This window comes from Anser anser (genome assembly GCF_964211835.1).
Source record: "Anser anser genome assembly, chromosome: 7".
NCBI classification, from domain to species: domain Eukaryota; kingdom Metazoa; phylum Chordata; class Aves; order Anseriformes; family Anatidae; genus Anser; species Anser anser.
In genome coordinates, this window is record NC_139727.1 from 22926143 (window position 1) to 22946560 (window position 20418).

Below are 20418 nucleotides of genomic sequence, written 5' to 3' on the forward strand. Positions count from 1 at the left end.
CTTGAGTGTTTTACCTCCTTTGTCATTTGTGGTTCAGTTCCTAGTTCATCAGAGAAATTCTTACTAATCCCCAAGTGCATGACTTAGCTTTACTAAGTTCTGCTCCACTTTTGTTACTTGGTCCTCAGTTTTTCCACATGCTACCACAATCGTATGCTGACTTGATAAAGTCACGTAATTTCAATGTGTATGCTTCTGTTTCTTTCTTTTGGACATAATTTGTGCAAACCTTACATGCTACTGTTCCCTAGATGAGTCACTAAAGGACTACTAACCTCCCTACATTCCTGTAACTCCTCAGATATGAGTAACTCCTCACTTTACAGTTCCCTGTGTCCTCTGTTTTAAGTAATATTCTTCTTGTCATAATCACATGATCATCTGGATTAAATCTGTCAGATCAGTCCTTCTGACTACAAATTCAATTTAATATGACATTACTTGCATGACAAAGTGTGATATGCGGTTATATTGGGGCAAATGGTTATTTCGTTTTTCCATTCATTTCTGACTTTTTTTTCCTGTTCTTCATCATGAATCTAGTTTAGACTAGTTGTCTCTCTGCTTTATTTCTAACAATAGTCAGTATAGGTGAAGGTTGAAAGAAGTCCATAGCTGTTCATTAGTGCAAGATTTTTCTTTCCTGACCTTGCTGATTTATGCTTAACAGATTTTCTGAGGCATGGGAATCAACACCCATTTTATTTCCTTCCCAACGTATATTATGTCCTTGGTAGTCATATCACAGACTGATCTATTTTTGACCTGATCTATTTTTTGGTATATTGTGGCAACGTGTTTCCTAAGTTACTTGTAGTGTGTAATCTACTGGTCTGATGGCATCCACTAGAGAGAAGCATATTTTAACAGTGAGAAAGCACTCCCTGCAAAACGCTGTGCAAAGCATGAAATGTCCTCTAAAATGTGAATATTGAGCTTCCTGTTATGTGAGTATACTGTACTCAAACACCAATGAGAATTACAACTCTGGGAGAAGGATTTTTTTCATTTCTGGACACTTTTCTAGCACATCAGCTAGGAACATTTTAACAAAAGGGATGAGCATTTTGGCAGACTCTTGTCTGACATCAGCTCCTGAAACACAAACATATATTTATCTCAAAATAAGCAAGTAAAGTATTTCCATCTATTTCTGAAGGAGTACTGAAGGCAGAGATGCTGCTTCTGTGGCCTCAGTGAAGCTGTGAAATGGAGTGATGAAATGTATCACCTTACTTAAAGTAAATCCTACTGAATTTAAAAAGTTACATTGCAGTTGTTTGAGAGAAGAACCCTCTGAAAATAAATAGTATAATTACTTTGTGTTATTTTAATAGAAAGTTTTACTGATTGGTATGATTTTTTCCAAGTAGACACCATGAAGTATACATTTTGTACAAGTAGACGTTTTGTGAAGGAAAAAAAGTAGTGTGATGAAAAGATTTATTCAAGAAAACACAGTTAAGAATGGTCTAGGTTATTGATATAATTATCTGTGCATTATGTTTGTGTGTGCATTATGTTTGTGTGAGTGTGCACTTCATGTGAGTGCCAAAGCAAGAGATTATTTTGGATCATAGAAAGCACACAAGTAGAACAGGATGTTGAAATTTAAAATTAAGTCTGAATACCACCAAAGATTTCCAGGCATGAAACTTCATTTACTACATGCTGGAGTGACAGGGCCTCAGTGCTTTACAGGCAGATGTGAAGACAAAGTGGCTGCCTCCGCCATCAAAAGGAGATTAAAATTTTGAAGGCTCAGAAAATAAGAAATAAATTTAGGAATTTCAGCACTTTTGGGAGTTCTCAGAATTATTTATGCTATAAAACTTTTAAGAAATTGATTATAAAAATGTGGTTTGGGTAAATGAAAAACATGAGCTTTCTCTACTGAAATTATGAGCATATCATGAAAAGCTGTAAAGAAAAACAATTATGTCATTTTCCTGACATGTGAACTTCTTGTTTGAAAAAGCTGGCTAGGATTAATTGTGGAATACTATCCCAAAATAAAAAGCAAAAGAATCATTGCTTAACTCGAAACTAGGCAGAACACATTGCCAAAAAGTACCCCAGAGAAAATACTGAGGAATTCAGATATGGTGCTGATGGAAGCCTCTGCGAGAAGATAAAGAGGCATTGTATGTGGAGTCTCTGGTTCCCTTCTAGCTGCTTACACTCATACAAAAATCGGTATTTTATACCTAGGGCTTCTACTTTTCCTTGGGGGATGTGCCTTTCTGTAAGGAAATACCAAATTTTGCATCCTTTGTGTAGGAAAGCTCATTTACTTCAGAGGGCCAGTTGCCTGAAGGTTTGTCAGAGCAGTGGAAATATGTCCTATCTTCTACACCTCGAACCGGGGCAGCTGTACAAGTGCATAAGAGGGAAAAGCTTTGGAAATTTTCTGGTGACTGTGACCTCACCTCATCTTATGTTGGGCAGGGTGAGGTGATGCTTTACGTGAAACAAGAAAATGGTGTCCATTTGACTTTATCCTCCCACTGCCACTGGAGCAGGAGCAGTGGTGGATGGCTGGGGGAGAGGTCATCTACCTCCCATGTGGGAAGGACAAGCCTCAGTGAGGGCCTCCAGGCGCTAGTGGAAATGTTTCCCTTGTCTTTAGCGGCCGCTGGACCAGCCCCAACACGAGGTTTATCCTTGTAGTGGGCTCTGTGCCAAGACAGGAGACTCCTCCACAACTTGAGATCAGGCTTATGTGCCAGCACAGCACTGAGTTTCTAGGCTTCAGATTGCTGCTCCAAGTGAGGAATCACTTGTTTTCTTTTCCTGGCTTCCCAGTATAGCACGATGTTGCTGCTCAGGTGGAGCTCACCACAAGAGTTTAGTCTTGCTTCTGCTTGAAAAGGGAAACTATTTATAGAAAAAGGGAGGAGAGTGAGTCAAAGGCTTGAGGATTCCTTTGGCGTGTGCTTAATCATCAAACGTGTCTCTCTTTCCCATCTGCAACCAGCTGATTTAGTTGCCCCCATCCCTGGCCTTTAGCTGCTTGTTTCTTTGGTCCCTTCCACCTGCATGTCTCACCGGGGCTGTTGGGAGTCACAGAAGGGTAGTCCTAAAACTAAACCCCGATTTGAAAAATCCTAATCTGAAAATAACCCACTTGTGCCTACACATGAGTTCAATCCCAAGTATTAGCTAGGTTTGGACCTTTTGTCTGCCATATTACATACCAAGACAGTTTTATGGCACTGTCAGGAGTAAGGAACCACAGTTTCAGCAGCCAGAAACCTGTCCATGCCAGGGCCTGCCCCACTGACTGTGCTGGAGCAGCAGCAAAAGACAAACAGTTGCTGCTGGATTCTTGGGTCTGGGGGGCAGTTCCAGTGGGGCTGTGTTCTTGTGAAGAGGCCCAGCTGCTGCGGTGGAGATCCCACACCAGTAGGGTTGCTCCTGTAACTGCTGCAAGCATCTGGGTTTAGCATTACTTACAGGTCCCTCTCCCTGCTTCCATGGAGACTGAAGGACAGCGTCTACAAGCCACCCTTTAGGGCTGGGAGAACTTTTTCCCCAGCCCCTGCTGATAGCCAAGGGACTGAAGAGGCATGCCATCAGAGCAGCTGCCATCTCAGTAGTTCCCATCTCATCTTGGATTTGCGGGAGCAGAAGCAGACGGGGTGGCTTCTGTCTGCGTTGTAGTTTGTTCTGTGAAACCGTGTTACTGTCAAAGCCTGCTTTATTTTGATTTCGCTTCAGTTAAGAAGTAAGAAGAGCAGATGAGCCAGGAAGAAGCAAAGCTCTTTGTTTAAATGAAAATAATTAGGAGCTGGCTAGAAAGATCACCAAAAGCAACCAGCTGCTTTCGGTTGAACGGATGTCTGCAACTTTCACAAGTCAGAGGCTCCTTCCCTTGGAAAGCTCCTGCAGTGACTGAAGATGAACTTACACCAAACCTCTGCCACCTCCTGCGCTGCTGAGGCAGAGGTGCAAATCCAACTCCGGTTACCCTCTAAGGAGCCGGGCTTCCCCACCCTCCTAACCCTCCCCGCGCCTTGAAGTTCAGAGCCAGACTCGTCCACTGCTGCAGCTGCGGGACACAACACAGCGCTGCCCGATGCGCTTTTCATTTTGGAAGCGAAGCAGGCAGGAGCAGGGGCTGCTCTTAGCACCAAGCGACCTGGGGGCCCCATGCCCACCGGCTGCCTACGGAATCCAGGCACCTGTGGGACTAAAACTCCCGAGGGAACGCTTCCAGCGGCTCCTGCGTGGGCAGCGGGGTTTCCTCCCGCACCCACGGCCCCGGGGGAGGGGGGGGGGGCGCAGCGGGCCGGGCACCCCCGAAAGGGGTCGGCGGGGCTGGGGCTGCCGGCGGCCGGTCCCCCCCCCACCGCACACATCCCCGTGCCCGGGCTCCTGCCCGCCGAGCCCCGCTCTCCCGGCTCCCCACCATCGGCTCCCCACCATCGCCCCCCCGGCCCCGGGTGCCCTCGGTGCCGCTTACCTGGGGCCGGGGCCGAGGCCAGCAGGGCGGCCAGAGCCGCGGCCAGCAGCCGCATGGCCCGCGGGGCGCCGGGGCCGTCCCGTCCCGTCCCGTCCCTCCGTGCCGAGCCGACTGCCTCCTCCCCGCCCCGTCCTCCCTTCTCCCCTCGCCTTTCATCTCCTCCCCTTTCTCCTCCTTTTTTTCCGCTTTCTCCCTTCCCTCCCCATTTCTCTGAGCTTCCCACCGTCCTGCCCCCGCTTCGACTCCCCTCCTCTTTTTCTCGCCTTCTTCCCCTTTCTTTTCTCCTGGTGGCACTAGGGCTAGGTAGGGCTGGGGGCCGCTCCACCTGCCATCACAGCAGCCCCCCGTGCGCGCACACCCTGCCCAAAGGACGGGGATCTGAGCAGAGGCGAAGCAGGGAGCTCCCCTCTCCAAGCACGGAAATCCTTATTGTGAGCCAGCACGAGAGCCCAGCAGCTCAGGGAGGCTGCGCAGGGTGTCGGGGCTGGGCAGACTGTTAACGCACCCTCTCTGCTTCCCTGGAAGTGTTTGACATTTGCAGGTCCTCACACCCGTTCCCACAGCCCACTCTTCAGCTGGAGCAGGAGCCTCGTTTCTAAGTGATTCCAGATAACAGCCATCTCCCTTTCTGTGGGCTCTGCTGGTGGCAGCTTGGGGGTGAGGTGGTTTGGCAGGCAGGAGTGGCCCTTGGGCAGGCATGGGGATGGATGCCTTAGGCTGTTTGGGTGCCTGTGCTGGGACATCACAGTGCTCTGGTGGTGACAGGGTTTTGCTCTGCTGTAGCAGCACAACTACCAACCATGGACATTCACCCTCTGCCATAAAAAGTCCTGAATTAATAGAGAGACCTGCTTAAGGTGCATCACTCCAAGGATACCATTCTTATTTTGCCAAGTGATACAACACCCTAGAGCCAGAAAGGACCAGTTGGTTTAACCCCTTTGTGAAGTACTCCAAGGCCACTGACCAAATACACCATGGGGCTCCTTTACATTGCTACTGCCATCACCCCCTCCAGTTGCTTGGTGTCTCTGTGCCAGGCAATGTGGCAGCAGTGGTGGTGGAAAGTGATGTGTCCCTGCCTCAGCATCTTCTGTGTGCAGTCTGATAACCCACCCTTAACTTCAGCGAGGATGGCAGTCACAGTGGATGAGGCTATGGGAATGCCTTATGCTTGTAAAAATCTAAAACCAGAGAGAACAGTGTTTGCTGAAGGTTGCAGGTCACCACCTTGAATGGTATCAGAGGGCAGGAGTTAACCGAACTGGTTTTGTAGTGAAGGTCTGTCCAGAATCTGCCCCCTGAGAAGGCAGAAGACGAAGTACTGCAGTGCTGCATCGCTTCTATGTCTATTAATGGCAGGGTTCAGCCTCATAAAACGGACCATAATCACCACTTCATTAATTATCTTAATCCAGCACTTTCATCTTGTGATGGCTTCTGCATTCAATCTCCATGGCATAAGGTCTTTCGGGGAACATGGTACTAGGCAGTCTACCTCTGCCCTTCCCCTTTGCTTCTTTTGATGATATTTATCATTTTAAAGCCCACAAATCTCCAGAGAGGGGGACTTAATCCTTCTACCAGCAGGTATGATGGATTATGCCTGATTTCAGTATTCATCTTGTGTGAAGTGTGGATGATACAAACACATTGGCATTCCTGCTTTCATGGATAGTGCAATTAGTACCAATATAGCTACTCCACCCCTCTCCTAGTAATCCCTGAGGCAGGATAATACATGTCTGCTTTTATGCATCACAGAAAAATTAGCATGTGCTTCATCTGATCCTTTTGAGGCTGAACCCTGCCTTTAATAGACATGGATGGAAGCAGAAGGTGCAGGAACATGAATTGATGGGTGCATGGCTTGTTCGGACCATTGGGCAATTCTTTTACTTCAGGGACAGGCTTTTGCGTCTGTTCAGCAAACACTCCTCACAAGAGAATGCCAGGTCTGCGTTATGCACAGATCAGCAGACCTGAGGAAACAGACAGAGTTGTTAAAAAATGTACTGCCTGGGGAGCTAATTAAGATCTGTAGATTCAAATCTACTCTTTTAACTCAGGAAAGGAACATCCTATCAAAGAGAGAAGTTAATTCATAAAGAAGCAGACAAATTCACACACACACAAAAAAAGGTGCACCAGCAATTATTTAATTTGATGGTCCTGATTGAAGCTCTAGCTCAGGAAATCCTGGGTCTGCTGGCTGAAAGGTGAAGCAGGGATGACTGATTTTGCCTACTCTTTTCCAAAGCATTTTCTGCATGCCATGTCTCGCATAGATTCCTTCAGTCTACTAATCTTTTAAGGGTGCATACAAAATTCTGATCAATAAGGACTGCCTAAGCTCTCATGTGAGTGCCTGGGCCCTGGATAGCTTAATGGTGCACTATGAGAATCGGTATCGGTATTTGTGTCTTTGCAACCACTCCGGTTACTGGTGGCACTAACAGTTCCTTCAGTTGCATCACCCTAATGAGCTCTGGGGCAGAGCTGGATCAATCAGCTGGGGAGAAGGCTTCCTAAGAGGTATTTGCCCATGACAAAAAATAGATAGAAGACATCAGAGGCCCACCTGGGCTTCTCCAGCCTTATGTGCCTGCCAGCTTACTGCCACGTTGTTTCTGTTCTGCAGCTTGTGATCTCTGTGCCTTTGACATTTCCCTGTGTTGTGGGTTTGCTGTTTTGCATAGAATCATTTAGTTGGTTTCTCCCCCACTGAAACACCTTTGTTAACGAAAGAGCATGAGAAGTGCTCTTTATTCTCACAGGAGTGTTTCTTTTAAATTTCAGAAAGTACTTTTAGAAGTGGTTTAGGCTGAAATTCTTTTGTACTTGTCATGATACAAATGAGCTCAGGTAATGCTGACCTTGTGTGTTCTTTACCAAAGGAGAGCTCTCCGTTGCACAGCTAGGAACAGGACCCATGAGCTCCTGTGCTTGGGCCTCTCTCTTGCCACTAAGCTGGATCTCCAGCCGCATTTGCTAGGCAATGCAGCATGTAACCTATCTTTACCAATGTTTTGGGATATACTCACAGGCCAGACAGCACTAGTCAGGCTACTGAGCAGTGGAGAAACACAAACTGTTGCCTCTCATCTTCTCAGATGTACTGCAGGCTTCTTGGATGATTTTATGCAAATGGGTCCCAACTCCTGGACTGCAGCTGGGTGATCCGTAAACTTATTTGGCCTGGATTGGGAAGGGCTGCTGACGGGACTGGAAATATTTTGGCAACCTGGATGAAAGGTTGCAATGATATGGTTTGCATTCTTTCACTCTTAAAACCTTTCACCCCTTCAACCCATTTGTAACAGCTGAGATGCTCCTGCTTTTGCAAAATGTTTATTCCAGCTTGTCCATGCCTCCCACCTGGTAGGGTCACAGTTGGTCTGCACACCAGAAATCCCAATTCCCCTTCTCTCTCACCCGCAGGGCTGTCAGCCCATGCACCTCCCCTCGCTCTGCTGGACGTGTGCTGATGCAGGCGAGCTGAGCCTCTGCCCCGCAGGATATGGCTTCCTCAGCTTTGGCAGCACGTACGTGTCCTGGTTTCCTGTCAGAACGGGTCTGCTCGGAGCTGGAAAGTGCCTGCTCAGCACTTCGGTGCAGCTGACACAGCTCAGCTGCCTTTTCCCACAGAGCCTGGAGCCCCTGCTCCCTGGGGTTGTGTTCGAGGAATCACACGTCTCAGGGGGCCAGACCAGCTGTGTGCGTGTACTTCAGTGCATACAGGGACGTAGTAACATCTGCCACAACGCGGGGTTGTTTCAGCTGTGCTGTAGCACTGAGAGAAATGTCAGTGCAGGTGGACTGGGGTGGGCTGACTGCTGGCTTTCATATGCGATTGCTGAGGGGAGTTGTGCTTCTGCTGAGTGATGGATGAAGTTTGCTAGTGATAAACTCTGTCTCTCTGGACTTCTCCTCTGTACCTGGACTGATCGGGGCAGCTGCAGCCTCTAACCCTCCCACACCTCCTGCAAAGATGCTGCCTGCCTGCCTGAACCTTACAGCAGAGACAATTATAGCCAGCTCTGCTAAGGATCCAGCAGCAGGTAGCTCCCATGGCCCGTGCAATCTTAATTGTAAATGAATGTTCAGTGATTAGAGATGGATAAAATCCAGACTGATTCAGTGTTGCCAAGCATGGATGGAGTTTGGATCTGTATCCAGACTTTACCATCCCTTTAATGGGCAAAATTAGTTTTGAATTGTAACAGCCCAGAGCTGCTGAATAACGCGGTTTGGGATTAAAAATTCTACTCCTGTATTTTCCCCTAGCTACTTTGTGGACTGGCTTATGGCAACCAGCTCTTCAACAACAGGACAGGCACTACTGTAAGAGCTCCTGTGTCTTTTCCTTTTTTTTTTTTTATTTTTTCAGAGTTACGAATGATAGTGATATACCTGGGTAGGATCTGATTTTTTTGTGGGATGTTTCCTGGACAGGTGAAATCCCATCCTTAAAATTTGATGCTGCAACAAGCATTTTTTCCATTTTCTTTCCATTCCAATGAGAGCACATTATTTAGTCTCCAGGGAACTTCCTTTTGTTACTACTTTTATGATTATGTTTGGGACTGCATAAGAGGAAAGGGGATTTATTATGTTTTTCTTAGCTCCTGCTTCAAGTTTGGTCATTCCAATTTGCAGGGCACTACTAATCCCCCCAAACATGAGACTTTGGGATGTTTCGCAAGTGTTAAGAGCCTCTGTAATGTGAGACATCCTTTGTATTTTCTGCTTCCTTAGATGTGTGCAAGATGTTGAAATCTGTTTAAGTCTTATTGTGTCTTACTGTGCATCATCATGCGCAAAGGTATAGCCTCAGCTTCATATAACTGTAGATAAGAGCATCATTTAAGGCTTGTTAAAAAGTCTATTACATTTCCACCTCTGTTCTCCAAATACATTAAAATGTAGCTTTTAGATGTCCTTATTTCTGGCAGTAGGTGAGCAAATGTCACGCTAAGATGGATTTCAAAGCCTTTTCAGTACAGTAATATGTTCTGGCTCCATATTCTCATTAGGCGCATGTCCCAGCTAAAACATTCCTGGCTGCTTTGCCCTGAGCTGCTCGCTGGGAGCCTGCTCATCCCAGCCTGCCTGACTTTGAGGGGGTACAGACTCCAGCACTGCATGGCCAGTGAGAGCTGCCCTGTCATTGCACTGTGCTGGCCCATTTCTGCTGATCTGCCTCCCCAGGAAATGTTGTGACTGAGCCTGGGGCAGCACAACCGCCTCCTGAAGCCTGCAGCGACATGGCTTATCTGTGAGGTCTCCTGCCTCGTGGGATCTGGGGTGTGCTTTCTTCACGGCCTGTGCTGGCAGTGTATTTAAAGCTTTGTGTTCATAACTTGTCTTTGGATCATCACTCTGAGACATCCTGTGGCCTCTTTGTCACGTGGAAGAGTGTCAGAATTGCTCTCTTGGGACAGCGCAGTGATCCTTCCAGCTCAGTGCCCTCTTCCTGGCTGTGGCTGTTAGCAAATGCTTAGAGAAGAGTAGTACGAGCAGGGCAAGCAAACAATACTGTGTTCCTAGGGGACTTTTCCAGCTTCATATGATTTACAGCACTTGCTTTCTCGGCAAGATGTTGTGCTAACATCAAGCAAGATGAAGTTTGCCAGCGTACCCCTCCTCCCTGTTCAGGGTGGCTCAGGGTGATACTGGCTGTGGCCCTGACAGGAATAAAGCATTGTAGAGGGAAAGCTTCCTGGGGTGAAGCAGATCATGAAAGAGTCACTGAACCCACATGGGGATTCTCAAACAGCCATTGCTGTCAACTGGTGCCACGTGGTTCGTATGAAAAGTCACACTGACAAAAACAGAAGGTTCTATGTATGTGTCCTCCTATGTATGTGAACCTCCTATCAGAAGGTTCAATGTATGTGTCCACCATTTGTCTGGTTATGTTTGGATTTATTGTCTTAAACTTTCAAACTTCTGCGCAGCAAATTGCACAAATTAGAAAATTTATCCTGGATGGGTCTTAAGAACAAAGGCCTCCACATGAATTCCTTCTCCAGCCTGCTTCTGCTCAGGCCAGAAGTATCACAAGAAATGCTCCTCTTGCCTGTGCCTGCTGTTTCTGACCGGGCCATACCCCACCATGCATTGAGGAGGAAGATGGAGGTAGTGTCCAGCAGGGAAATGAATGGTTGTGAAATGCAGGTTTTGGATGAAGGGGAATTAAGGTGAAGAATAGTTGTGATATGAACCAAAACTTCTCAAGTATTGCTTCTGATACTTTTTTTTTTTCCTCCTATGCATTGTATGCATTAGCTATTATTCCCCCTACCTACAGAGCTATGACACATTCAGAATCTGCCTTTTTCAGTAAGTCTGGAAAATTGTCTGTGAAGCTCTTATTAACTCTGTTGTCTAGCTAGTGGAACCAAACTATTATTGGCACTTCAGAAGTTGCTAACTCACCTTGGAAAGACCTGAAGGTCACAGCTGGAAAGCAACTACAAACTGGAAAAAAACATATGCACCAACTGGAGAGCTCAGCAAGGAAGGTCACAGCTCTAGCAAACGTGGCCTGTGAGGAAACACTGCAAAGCTGGGATAGCTGAGTATTAGGAGGTGTAATAAATCTTCAGGTATTCTGGGGCTTTTGCAAAAAGAGGGAACAAACAACTATCCATGTCCACTGACAGTAGAATGAGAAACTACAGATCTAAATTGCAGAAAGCAAAATAAGATAACAGAAAATGCTTTCTAACCACAAGGTTAATCAAGGGCTGGAATAGGGAGCTTAGGGGCCCTCCTTATGGGAGGTTTTAGGTATAGATTGCACAAATATCTGTCATAAGTTGTTTAAGAATAGCCAGCCAGCTTTTCAGAAGGATGTTGGACTAAATGAGATCTGAAGAACTCTCCTAGCCTTTTCTTCGTTGTTATTGTTTTGTGCTCTCTGTATTTTTTCTCCCATAGTAGAAATACTAAATCCTTGAACATTTCATAGAAAAGTTATTTAAGCTTTTCACATCCCAAGGAATAACAATGCTTCTGACCTACTTTGCCCTATTCAGGCATAGATAGCATCTTGCTCTCTTATCTCTATTTTCTACCATGTTCCCCAAGACTTTCTTGTGCTTCTGCTTTTATTAAATTTGGATAATAAATCCTGCATCTTTCTGTTTTGCATTTTTAAAAACATTCCAGGCTGGAAACAAAGTACCCACACACATACCCACAGCACAGAGCTTGTTGTCAGAAAAGCAGGGAATCTTTCCCTAACCTCAGGAATGTCCCTGGAAGATGTGCTCTCCTTTTGCTCTGTTGTCAGGAATGGTGTTGCTACACTTTGGCAGCCGCTAACTTTAGAACTGATTCTCTACACTTTTAAACAGAAGTAAAAACCTACTGTTTCTTAAAGAAATCTCCCAGTAAAGAGCTTTACCAGAGATAGTTCAAGCCACAAGCTCCAGTCAAATTTTGCATGCTATCTAGGGTTGAGTAGTGGTCAAACATGGACCTCTGAGCTTCAGGAGGAGTTGTGGATGAGATGAGTTGTTATGTTTCCTGCTGAGCAGAGAAATAATAAATATCCATCCAAATATCCAACAGGTCTATGAACTGCTCAAACAGTTACCTCATTTGTGTTCCTAGGATGATCTCTCTGAAGAATTTTTGGCACAGCTGTGAATAAACAAAATTATTGACTTTCAAGTCCTTCAAGTATTGAAAATTTTAAGGTATAGTCTCTTGCATGTTGTAGATATGGATGTATACTGCCTGCCTTTAAGTGAAATAAAAGTTGGTCCTGTAGCAAGTTAAAGGCATCTTCTTCACATAGTTGTCAGTTGCTGAATGTTGTGTGTTCTTCACCCTCTTTCCCTTAAAGGTAAAAATAAGCAGCAAAAGAATTGCTTTATATGTTCTTTTTCAAAGTACAGAAGTTCAGGTGCTATTTGTTAAATGATTCTTTGCAGAGAATATGAGAGAAGCCACATCTTGCATACCGTACATACCGTATGCTTGGATACGTCCCTTAACCAAACATAGACGTTTTTCTTAGCAGTGTTGGAGCCACATGGATAAGATGCAGGGCTGCCATATCACTGAGTTAGCTTGTATTTCTGCTCTCTTAAAAGAAACTAATCCTTTTTTTTCTGCTTTCCTCTCCATATATGACAAAGCAATAGGCAAAAGTTCCTCGCATACCTCCTGAAGCAGGGAGAGGACAACTGCCTCAGCAGTGGGCCTTAGACAGGCACCACATTACCTGCACCGTTTGGTGGATGAGGGGAGATCCCAACCCAGTCGATGCAGTGATTTTGATGTGGGGAAGCAACAGCCAGCTCCCTTTTGGCTGTGTCCTGCCTGGTTTGCGGGCTCCATGGCTACGTGGAACAATAGTCTGTGCAGGGCAGCAGGAACGTGGGCAGAATTACAAGTGAGCATCCACAAAATTCCTCTGAGCAAGTACAAAAAGGGGCTTTCCTCTGCACTTTCTAAATGACAGAAAACCTATATGAATGTTTCTCTACAACTTGGTTAAGAAAGCTCTGAACTCCAGATTGTTCCCTGGAAATGACTTTTTCCACCTATGATTTCACAAATGATTTTTTTTTTTTCACCTATGAAGATTAGAAATTTATTGTGCTGATTTAAAGTCAGATGTTGGCAAAGCTCCCCGTTGTTCAAACAGATGACTAATATTTGCTCAGTTCTTTTTAAAGAAAAAAGAAAAAAAGAAAAAAGAAAACAACTCCTGGTGGAGAGCCCATGCATAGAACATTTTTGCACTGATGGTTAAAGTCTGTCAAAAGTTATTAATAGTAGGAGTCGAGGGTTATGATGGAGATTGCTGATGGAAAGTACCATAAGCAATGGCTGAGTGCAGTGACAGAGGCGATACAGCTTTAAAACGTGAAATTACAAAAAGTTCAGAAATTAAAAACTTTGGGAAATTGCCAGCAAAGGCTACAACAGCAGCACTGAGAGCAGCAGCAGAGCTGACACATGCCAGGTTATCCTGTTAGGCCAGTTATCCATGGCTTTGCATCTCTGCTGCCTGTTAGGGGTTGCAGCAGGATGGGGGCTTCTCCTCATGCTTTGGGAGTTTCGGGACAGCAACTGGGACAGATGGGTGCCATTTACTGATTTGCCACCACAGTGCTTTGCTATATCCTTGAGAAGACGGCCCATGACAATACTTCATCCTCTTTTTATTTTGGGGATCTGGCAGGAGAAAATGGAAGAGGGAGGGTATCAGAGGGTGAAACTTGTGCTGCCAAGTTCAACCTATCACTTTCAGGTGAAGCACTTCAGGCTCTCCAAATTAATATTCCCTTGGTCAGAGGAAGGATTACTTGGTAAGCATAGTCAATACCTCTCTGTAGCATTTGAAGGGTCTGTGGGATTATATTTCAAAATCAATGCTTTTACTTGGAGCAGCAATTTTATCGGAATGTTTGTTGTCTGCAACGGACATTGAGCAAAGGCCTTCCAGCTGGGAAGGTTATTGCTGGAGGGGGTAATCTGGGTGTCCCGTGCATGGGGTTGACTTCACGGAGCTAATGGAGGTGCTCAAAAGTGTGTGTACGCCTGCGTGGCCATGCAGACACAAATGGAAACAGGCAGGACTTGGCGCCTTCGCTGGGATTCACAACAGACATCATGCCAATCTTTTATGGAAGTCAGTATCTGAACCTAGGGAACCTCAAATATTAAAGAGGAAATGTGGGTGAAAGTACCTAAATTCTGCCTGGGTGGCACATGTAGGTTATTAGTAGCTGTTGAATGTCTGCCAGTAATTCTGCTCTTGAAGTCCTATTTTATATTTTATTATATTATATTATTTTATTTTATTTTAATTTTATTATTTTTATATAGACTCCTCTCTGACTGTCCGTGCAAAGGCAGCCAACAATTTGAGTGAAAAAAAAAGCTAGCTGGACTGTAAAATGACCACCACTAAATAACCATAATACGGGCTATGGCATATGCAAGTAATTTTCAAAAAGGAGTACATTTGAACATTGCTCTAAATAAAGAGATTGTAGGGGGAAAAAAAGGGAAGTGGGATACTATCTTTTAAAAGTCACGGCACACAATGAAAGCTCCAAAATGTTCCATAATTGTATGTGGTATATCCCCAGGGTAAGGAAATATTATCATTAGGAAGAAGTAATTTTAGTGAAGCTGGAGATCATAACATTCCACTTACCAGTTGCAAACGCGTACCATCAAAACACAGGTTTCCAATAATACACAGAGACTTTCTCTGGTTTGTTGGTTTTTTTTGATCAGTTAGCATGTAACAACTATACTTTGCCTCTCCAACACTGAGCTTAGGAAAGTAAATGAAATTAAAACCATACTTAAAGAACTGAGTCACTGAAAACATTATATATAAAAGGCATATGTTCTATTAGTCATTATAATTAAAATAATACCCATATGTTTTACGATGAAATGTGAGTAATGTGCCACTAATTACTAACATCTGTAGTTCTTTCTAGCTATGATATTTCCATTTTTAAATGCTGCACATTCTGTGGATTAATAAAATGTGCAAAAGCACTTTTAACATTTAAATGTAAAAATGATAATACCCTGAGCCATACTGTGATTTCTGTTACACCAGCATGTATTGTTAGGGGCTTTCTGGCTTTCCAGGAGTTGTGTGTGTGTTTTCCCCTCTGCAGCAACCAGACAGATGTTCAGCAACTGGGCTGGTCCTTCTGCCCTGTGTTCCCAGAGAAGCTGGAAGTAGCTTTCCTGGGGGCTTGTGCCTTGAAGCACCATGTTCTTTCAGCTCTGCTCAGCACATAAAGTCTTCCTTAGTTGTTTTGATTTTCCAATGAATGTTCTGTCTTGATCACACTTGCCACATTAAGATCATCAATAAGATTTTCCTTCTTCACCAAGCCTCAGAAAACCATCATTTCTATCTTGTTAACTGTCAATACATCTAATTCATATGGTTCTTTACTGGGGCCTTGACTTTGACTTATTTTATTGTTACTGTAGTGCAAATACAACCATTTCTGGCATATTGCCTTGTGCATCAGAGACAAAATTAGTAAGCATCCCACAGCTGGCAGCCAAATCAGTTTGTAGCCATGCTGTCCAGACGTCCACAGAAGTATCAGTGTTGGTGTTGCCATTACTGAACTTGCCAGACTTTGCTTGCAAACTCATCAAAAATTATGGCTTTTGCATCTTTTTAAGCTTTGAGCATGGTTATGGCTTGTGTGCTGAGTCACGTACTGATGTGTTGGACTTGGAGCTCCATGGATGGGCCCTGTTGATTTCTTTACTTACGGTGTTTTTAATGTCCTGTCATGGTCGCTGTATCAGAGCAGTCTGCACTCTGTAAGCTTCAGTCGAGTCTGGGTGACTTCCTTTGCTTGGCAGATTCCAGACGTTTTGCCAGAGTTTATTTCTGGATCTTTCGTTAGTCTCTCTGACTATGTGTCTGTGTGTCTTAAATGCCGATGGAGAACTGGTCTCTTATCAGGGACTTGGTTAGTCAATTCCCTTCCTCCCCGCTCCAGAAAAAAAAATGTCCAACTTTCAAGTCTTAGGCCAGTTGCAAACACTTTTTGCATTTTATCCATGTTGTTCCCCTGCATTAAAAAATCTTGGTTGTATGTTCCATGGACTGCAGTACTCCGTAAGTTTCTGCAATCCATTTCTGTTGTGAGCATCTTGGCTATCTTAATTGAAAACTATTAAAAAACCTCCAGTTCAGATCCAACTTCTATCAGGAATAAATTGATGTTCTGCCCAGTATCCTTCTGATAGCACGCATTGTTTGTAGCCGTAGAGACTGTGAAGGTCTTCTCCAAGTTTTCTTTTTTCACTGGAAGAGAGTTTACTCACTCCTTTCTGTATTCCTGCAGAATAGTTTTCTAGTTTGATTCTTCCCCAATACTGTACTTTGTCCTGAGATAATGCCAAGTCTGTCAGTCTGACAGATTGTAAACGTGATGTACAAACTTGTCAGCATTGCTCTGCATGAACCTTTGTCAAGCTGAACATTTCCTTCTGTGCATCTCATACCAGCACAGCTCCACAAGTGCTGTGAACACTCCTTTTTCCCCATGGGACTTACCTTTCTACCCCTCTTTTCCATGCCCTACAATGGCACTGATGAGGAGACAAATTAAAGGGACTTAATGCACCCTGCAGGACAGAGCCCTGCATTCCTCCAGCTGCTTGCAGAGTGTTAATGAACACTGCACAGGCCAAAAAGGGACAGAGGGAATCTGTCCCAAGAGTTTTAAAGCTTCACCCCTGCTGCTAATGACACCTTTGAGAGTTAATGAAATACTTTTCAGATACAGGTCTGGATTCTGCTAATGCTCATGAGTGGGAGCATATGAGTAGTATTGCATGCTCCAATGGGAAGTTTATTCAGGCAAAATTCCCACTGAGGTCGGCTGGGCTTTCTCCAGAGCAATCCTTGCCTAATAGATCCCTCAGTGGTAATAATTATTGAGTTTGGGGTTGTAGTTAAATATAGGAATTCTTTAAATTAAAAAATACATGGGCTGTGCTCTCCTTCTGTCCGTACTGCTCTTTCCTGCAGTAATTCCATCAAGTTGCTCCCAGTTTTTGTTGGTATAGCTGAGTGCAGAATCACGCCTCCTGTTACCACTTGAAATAACTCATGAAAAAGCCTCAGTTTTACACAATTTATTTCAAATACAAATTTATGGCTTTAAACTAGTGAACAGCATGACATCTAATAACTCCTGGAGTATCCTAACCATAAAATAAAATTAAGGAAAGTTTTTATTTTCCCTAAATGAGGCTGTGATGGCAGAGTGGTTACAACATCTGGCTCTTTGCCAGATACATTCCCTTATGCTAGCAATGAGTGTTTTCCAGACAGGTAGAGAATCAGATCATGCTGCTCCGAGGCTTTTCTTGGTCACCTCAGATGTAAATGAATACCAGTCATCCAGCTGGGGAGTCAAAAAGGCAGCTGCCTGCGATAAAAAATCTCTTCTTATATGTGGTTTACCACAGAATTGGCATGAATTGGCTAGGCCAGCCTGACAGGCTGAACTGCCTTGTCTTAAATTGTGGCCATTTTCCTACTGTGTGTGCTGGGAGATGTGTATGTCAAGTGTACGCAGGGCAGCAGAACCAATGGCTCTGGTTCCCAAAAGATTTGTTTCTGTGCTTCATTGATGTTTTAGCTAAATAAAGCTGTATCTACTCTTAGGTGTCGAGTAATTTGTAAAGAGTGATCTAGAGAACACAACAGCCCTGGAAAAAGCTTCAAACAGGGTTTTGTGTCATCTTAGACACAAGATCCACTCTGTATAGAGGACTAAGAAGAGCTTTTTTCTCCCTGCTTGACTTCATGGAAGTTACAGGAATGTTTTGCTAGGAACTGGCCAATCTAGTCAAAAGTTGGTGGGAGGAAGCTGCCTTGGCTGGAGCTCCATAATTCTCTGAAAGAACAGATTCTAGAAATCCCAGCATTTCATAGTGTGTCCTTGCTTTCAAACATGAAGTCTAGAAGGATCTGCCATGGGCAGATTACCAGTGGGCGTACCAGGAAATACCCTGAGTTCAGCTGCTCCAGTACCCAGTTATGATGCTCCTAATCCACGCTAGAGTCAGGCTGCAGCCAGCAATGTGTAGGGATGCATCAGCCTCAGCTGACTCTTCACTTTAACTTTGGACAAAGTCTGTATGACCCTGCTATGATAAAGTAATTAACATTGCTTTAACACTGAATCTGCTTCTGTTACGCCTTTTAACATCCATGCAACTCAATTGCTTTGATTTGCTTATGATTTCCCCCAGCATGAGTGGAGCCAGGAGCTGGACTCAATGATCCCTGTGGGTCCCTGCCAACTTGGGATATTCTGTGATTCTATGAAAGAGGCTAGTTTTTACACTCAGTAGCATCAACTTCTTTAATGCCACAACATTAGTATCAACTGGCAGTGTCCAAAAGGACTCACCAGCATAACCCCTTTTTAGGTTTTCCTCCAAACTGAAATGGAAAACACATTCTCAGCTGACAGGCCACTATCAGCTACTACGGCTAGATACTAGGATTTTCCTAGGGAACTGCACTATGGGAAATAGGAACTGTGAGGGGAGGTAAATCCACGTATAATGTGAAAATCTGTAGTATGTAGAAGCTTTGCAAACAAATATGCAAATATTTCTCTTTCTGGCTGAGTTTTTACCCAGTTTTCTCTTTGGCCAGAGAAAACATCCTGTTCTCCAGAGTCCTTAAGCATGTGCTCAACTCACGGAAGAAGGGATTTTAAGGAGAATTTCTGTAGAGCCCTGTGTACTTCCTATCAGCTGCTTCCATGTGGGAATGAGGCCATTTATGTATATAGTTCCTGACTCTGGGGCAATTAAAATCTCAGCCATAATGTTATATTAACACAGAATTTGGTGTGCCTAATGACATATTAAATCTTCCTAAATTATAGTTAAATTACAAAAAGGACTAATTTACCAAAACCGGTTAATAAATGTTTAGAAAAGGAAGCTAATTGAATTATCCCTTGTTTGTCAGAGACAGATAATCTCCTTGTGAGAAATCTCATTTTTTCTGAAGCATGATTAATTGGCCTGACGAGTCAGAGATTATGACAAATTACGCAGGAGGAGATAATAAATAAGTCAGTAGGAAGGCTTGGGAGCAGAGAACTAGCAGCTGTTGCTTGGTCTGAGCCTGGTACCACTTCTGGCTTCACCCTGACCCATAGGTGGTTTCCTTGGTCCTGCTGGGGACAAACCATGCAGCAGCAGCAGCAGCAGCCACACTTTGTTCCTCTCTGTTTCAGATCCATAGCATCACCTCCCCGCGAAAGATGCCTGAAAAGCCACATTCCTCCAGGCCAATGATCTTTTTTTACTTCATGAATAATCAAGTCCATGAGATGAGGTTTTTATTTTTCCTTAGTAATGGGGGGAAGTCATTTATGGCTCACACAGAAGGTCCAGTCATCTTGCTCTCAACAAACAGTTGAAAAGTTGAAACCAGCTGTAGCTGTGACAAGATCTGAAAGCGAAGCATGTCTAAACCCTTCAACAAAACCTGCCTAAGGGACTGCTGGTGACTGCACTGTATGAATCTACGCTTCTATGGGAGAAGGCTTCACCACAGCTCTGAGACTGCTCAGGTTTTGTGCATGTTGTTGGGCCACGGCGCTGTTGTGGCTCAGACTCCAACACTGAGAAGAGAGGAGCCAAGGTGGGATGTGCACTGGTGCACTGAGCTGCAGGCTCTCAGCCTGGCCTGGGTTGGCCTGTCCGGGCAGACATTTGGATACTGAAGTCATCAAGTCAGTTCTTCACAAGCATTTTTTCAGTAGGAACAAAGTGCTGCTCATCCCAGTGGGAAAGGCACACAGGTTTATTTATGATCCTATAAAGAGATTTTTTTTTTTTTTAGTGCAAAAAGTTATATTCCTCATTTAGACCTGGATTTAAAGCCTTTCCCCAAAGTTAATGAGCATCTGTGATCTGACAGTCTTTCAGTCCCATTCATGAACAGCATAGGGCAAGGATGTCAAATGTTGATCTTAATGTTTGAACTCTATGTACAATGTTGTCTTCTTTTATCATCCTGCTTGAAAAGCCTGGTAGGTGCTAGAACTGATTTAAGGGTTTATTTGTTTTGTCAATGTTATATCAAGTGGGCTTCCATTTGCACCTTCTTGCATGTGTAGATCATGGTATTTAACAGGAACTAGATTTGAATTTTTGACTCATAAACATTATCTGGAAAATGTTACAAATTACGAGTTAGATATAAATTATTTATTAATATGCTGCTTTCATATATGGATGATAGTATTCAGGGAAACTGACCTTGGGAATCATTTCTGGGCAGTGGATGCAGGACTGAGGCAGTGATCTTGTCGGGTAAGTTTAAGAGAGGTCTCAGCAGAGTGGGGGGAAAGAGAATGGGGCTGGGCAAACATTATTGTTGGGACTGCCTC

The 20418-nt window shown here is 44.3% G+C and overlaps 2 protein-coding genes across 4 annotated transcripts in view; one reads left to right on the forward strand and one right to left on the reverse strand.

The window, feature by feature from the left end:
• The window catches only part of VSTM4 (V-set and transmembrane domain containing 4), a 36723-nt gene extending 31761 nt beyond the window's left edge, over nucleotides 1-4962 (reverse strand). The window contains exon 1 of one of the 3 annotated variants that reach the window (XM_083843400.1): nucleotides 4466-4939. In XM_083843400.1, coding sequence (XP_083699526.1) covers nucleotides 4466-4520 — 55 coding nt within the window. In that variant the 5' untranslated portion in view covers nucleotides 4521-4939. Of the gene's footprint in view, nucleotides 1-4465 lie in introns of all 3 variants that reach the window. The other 2 variants (XM_083843402.1, XM_083843401.1) reach the window with 2 other exon arrangements.
• Nucleotides 1-20418, forward strand: part of LOC310902209 (cardiac-enriched FHL2-interacting protein) — a 113003-nt gene that overhangs the window by 16679 nt on the left and 75906 nt on the right. The gene's annotated exons all lie outside the window — the stretch shown is intronic.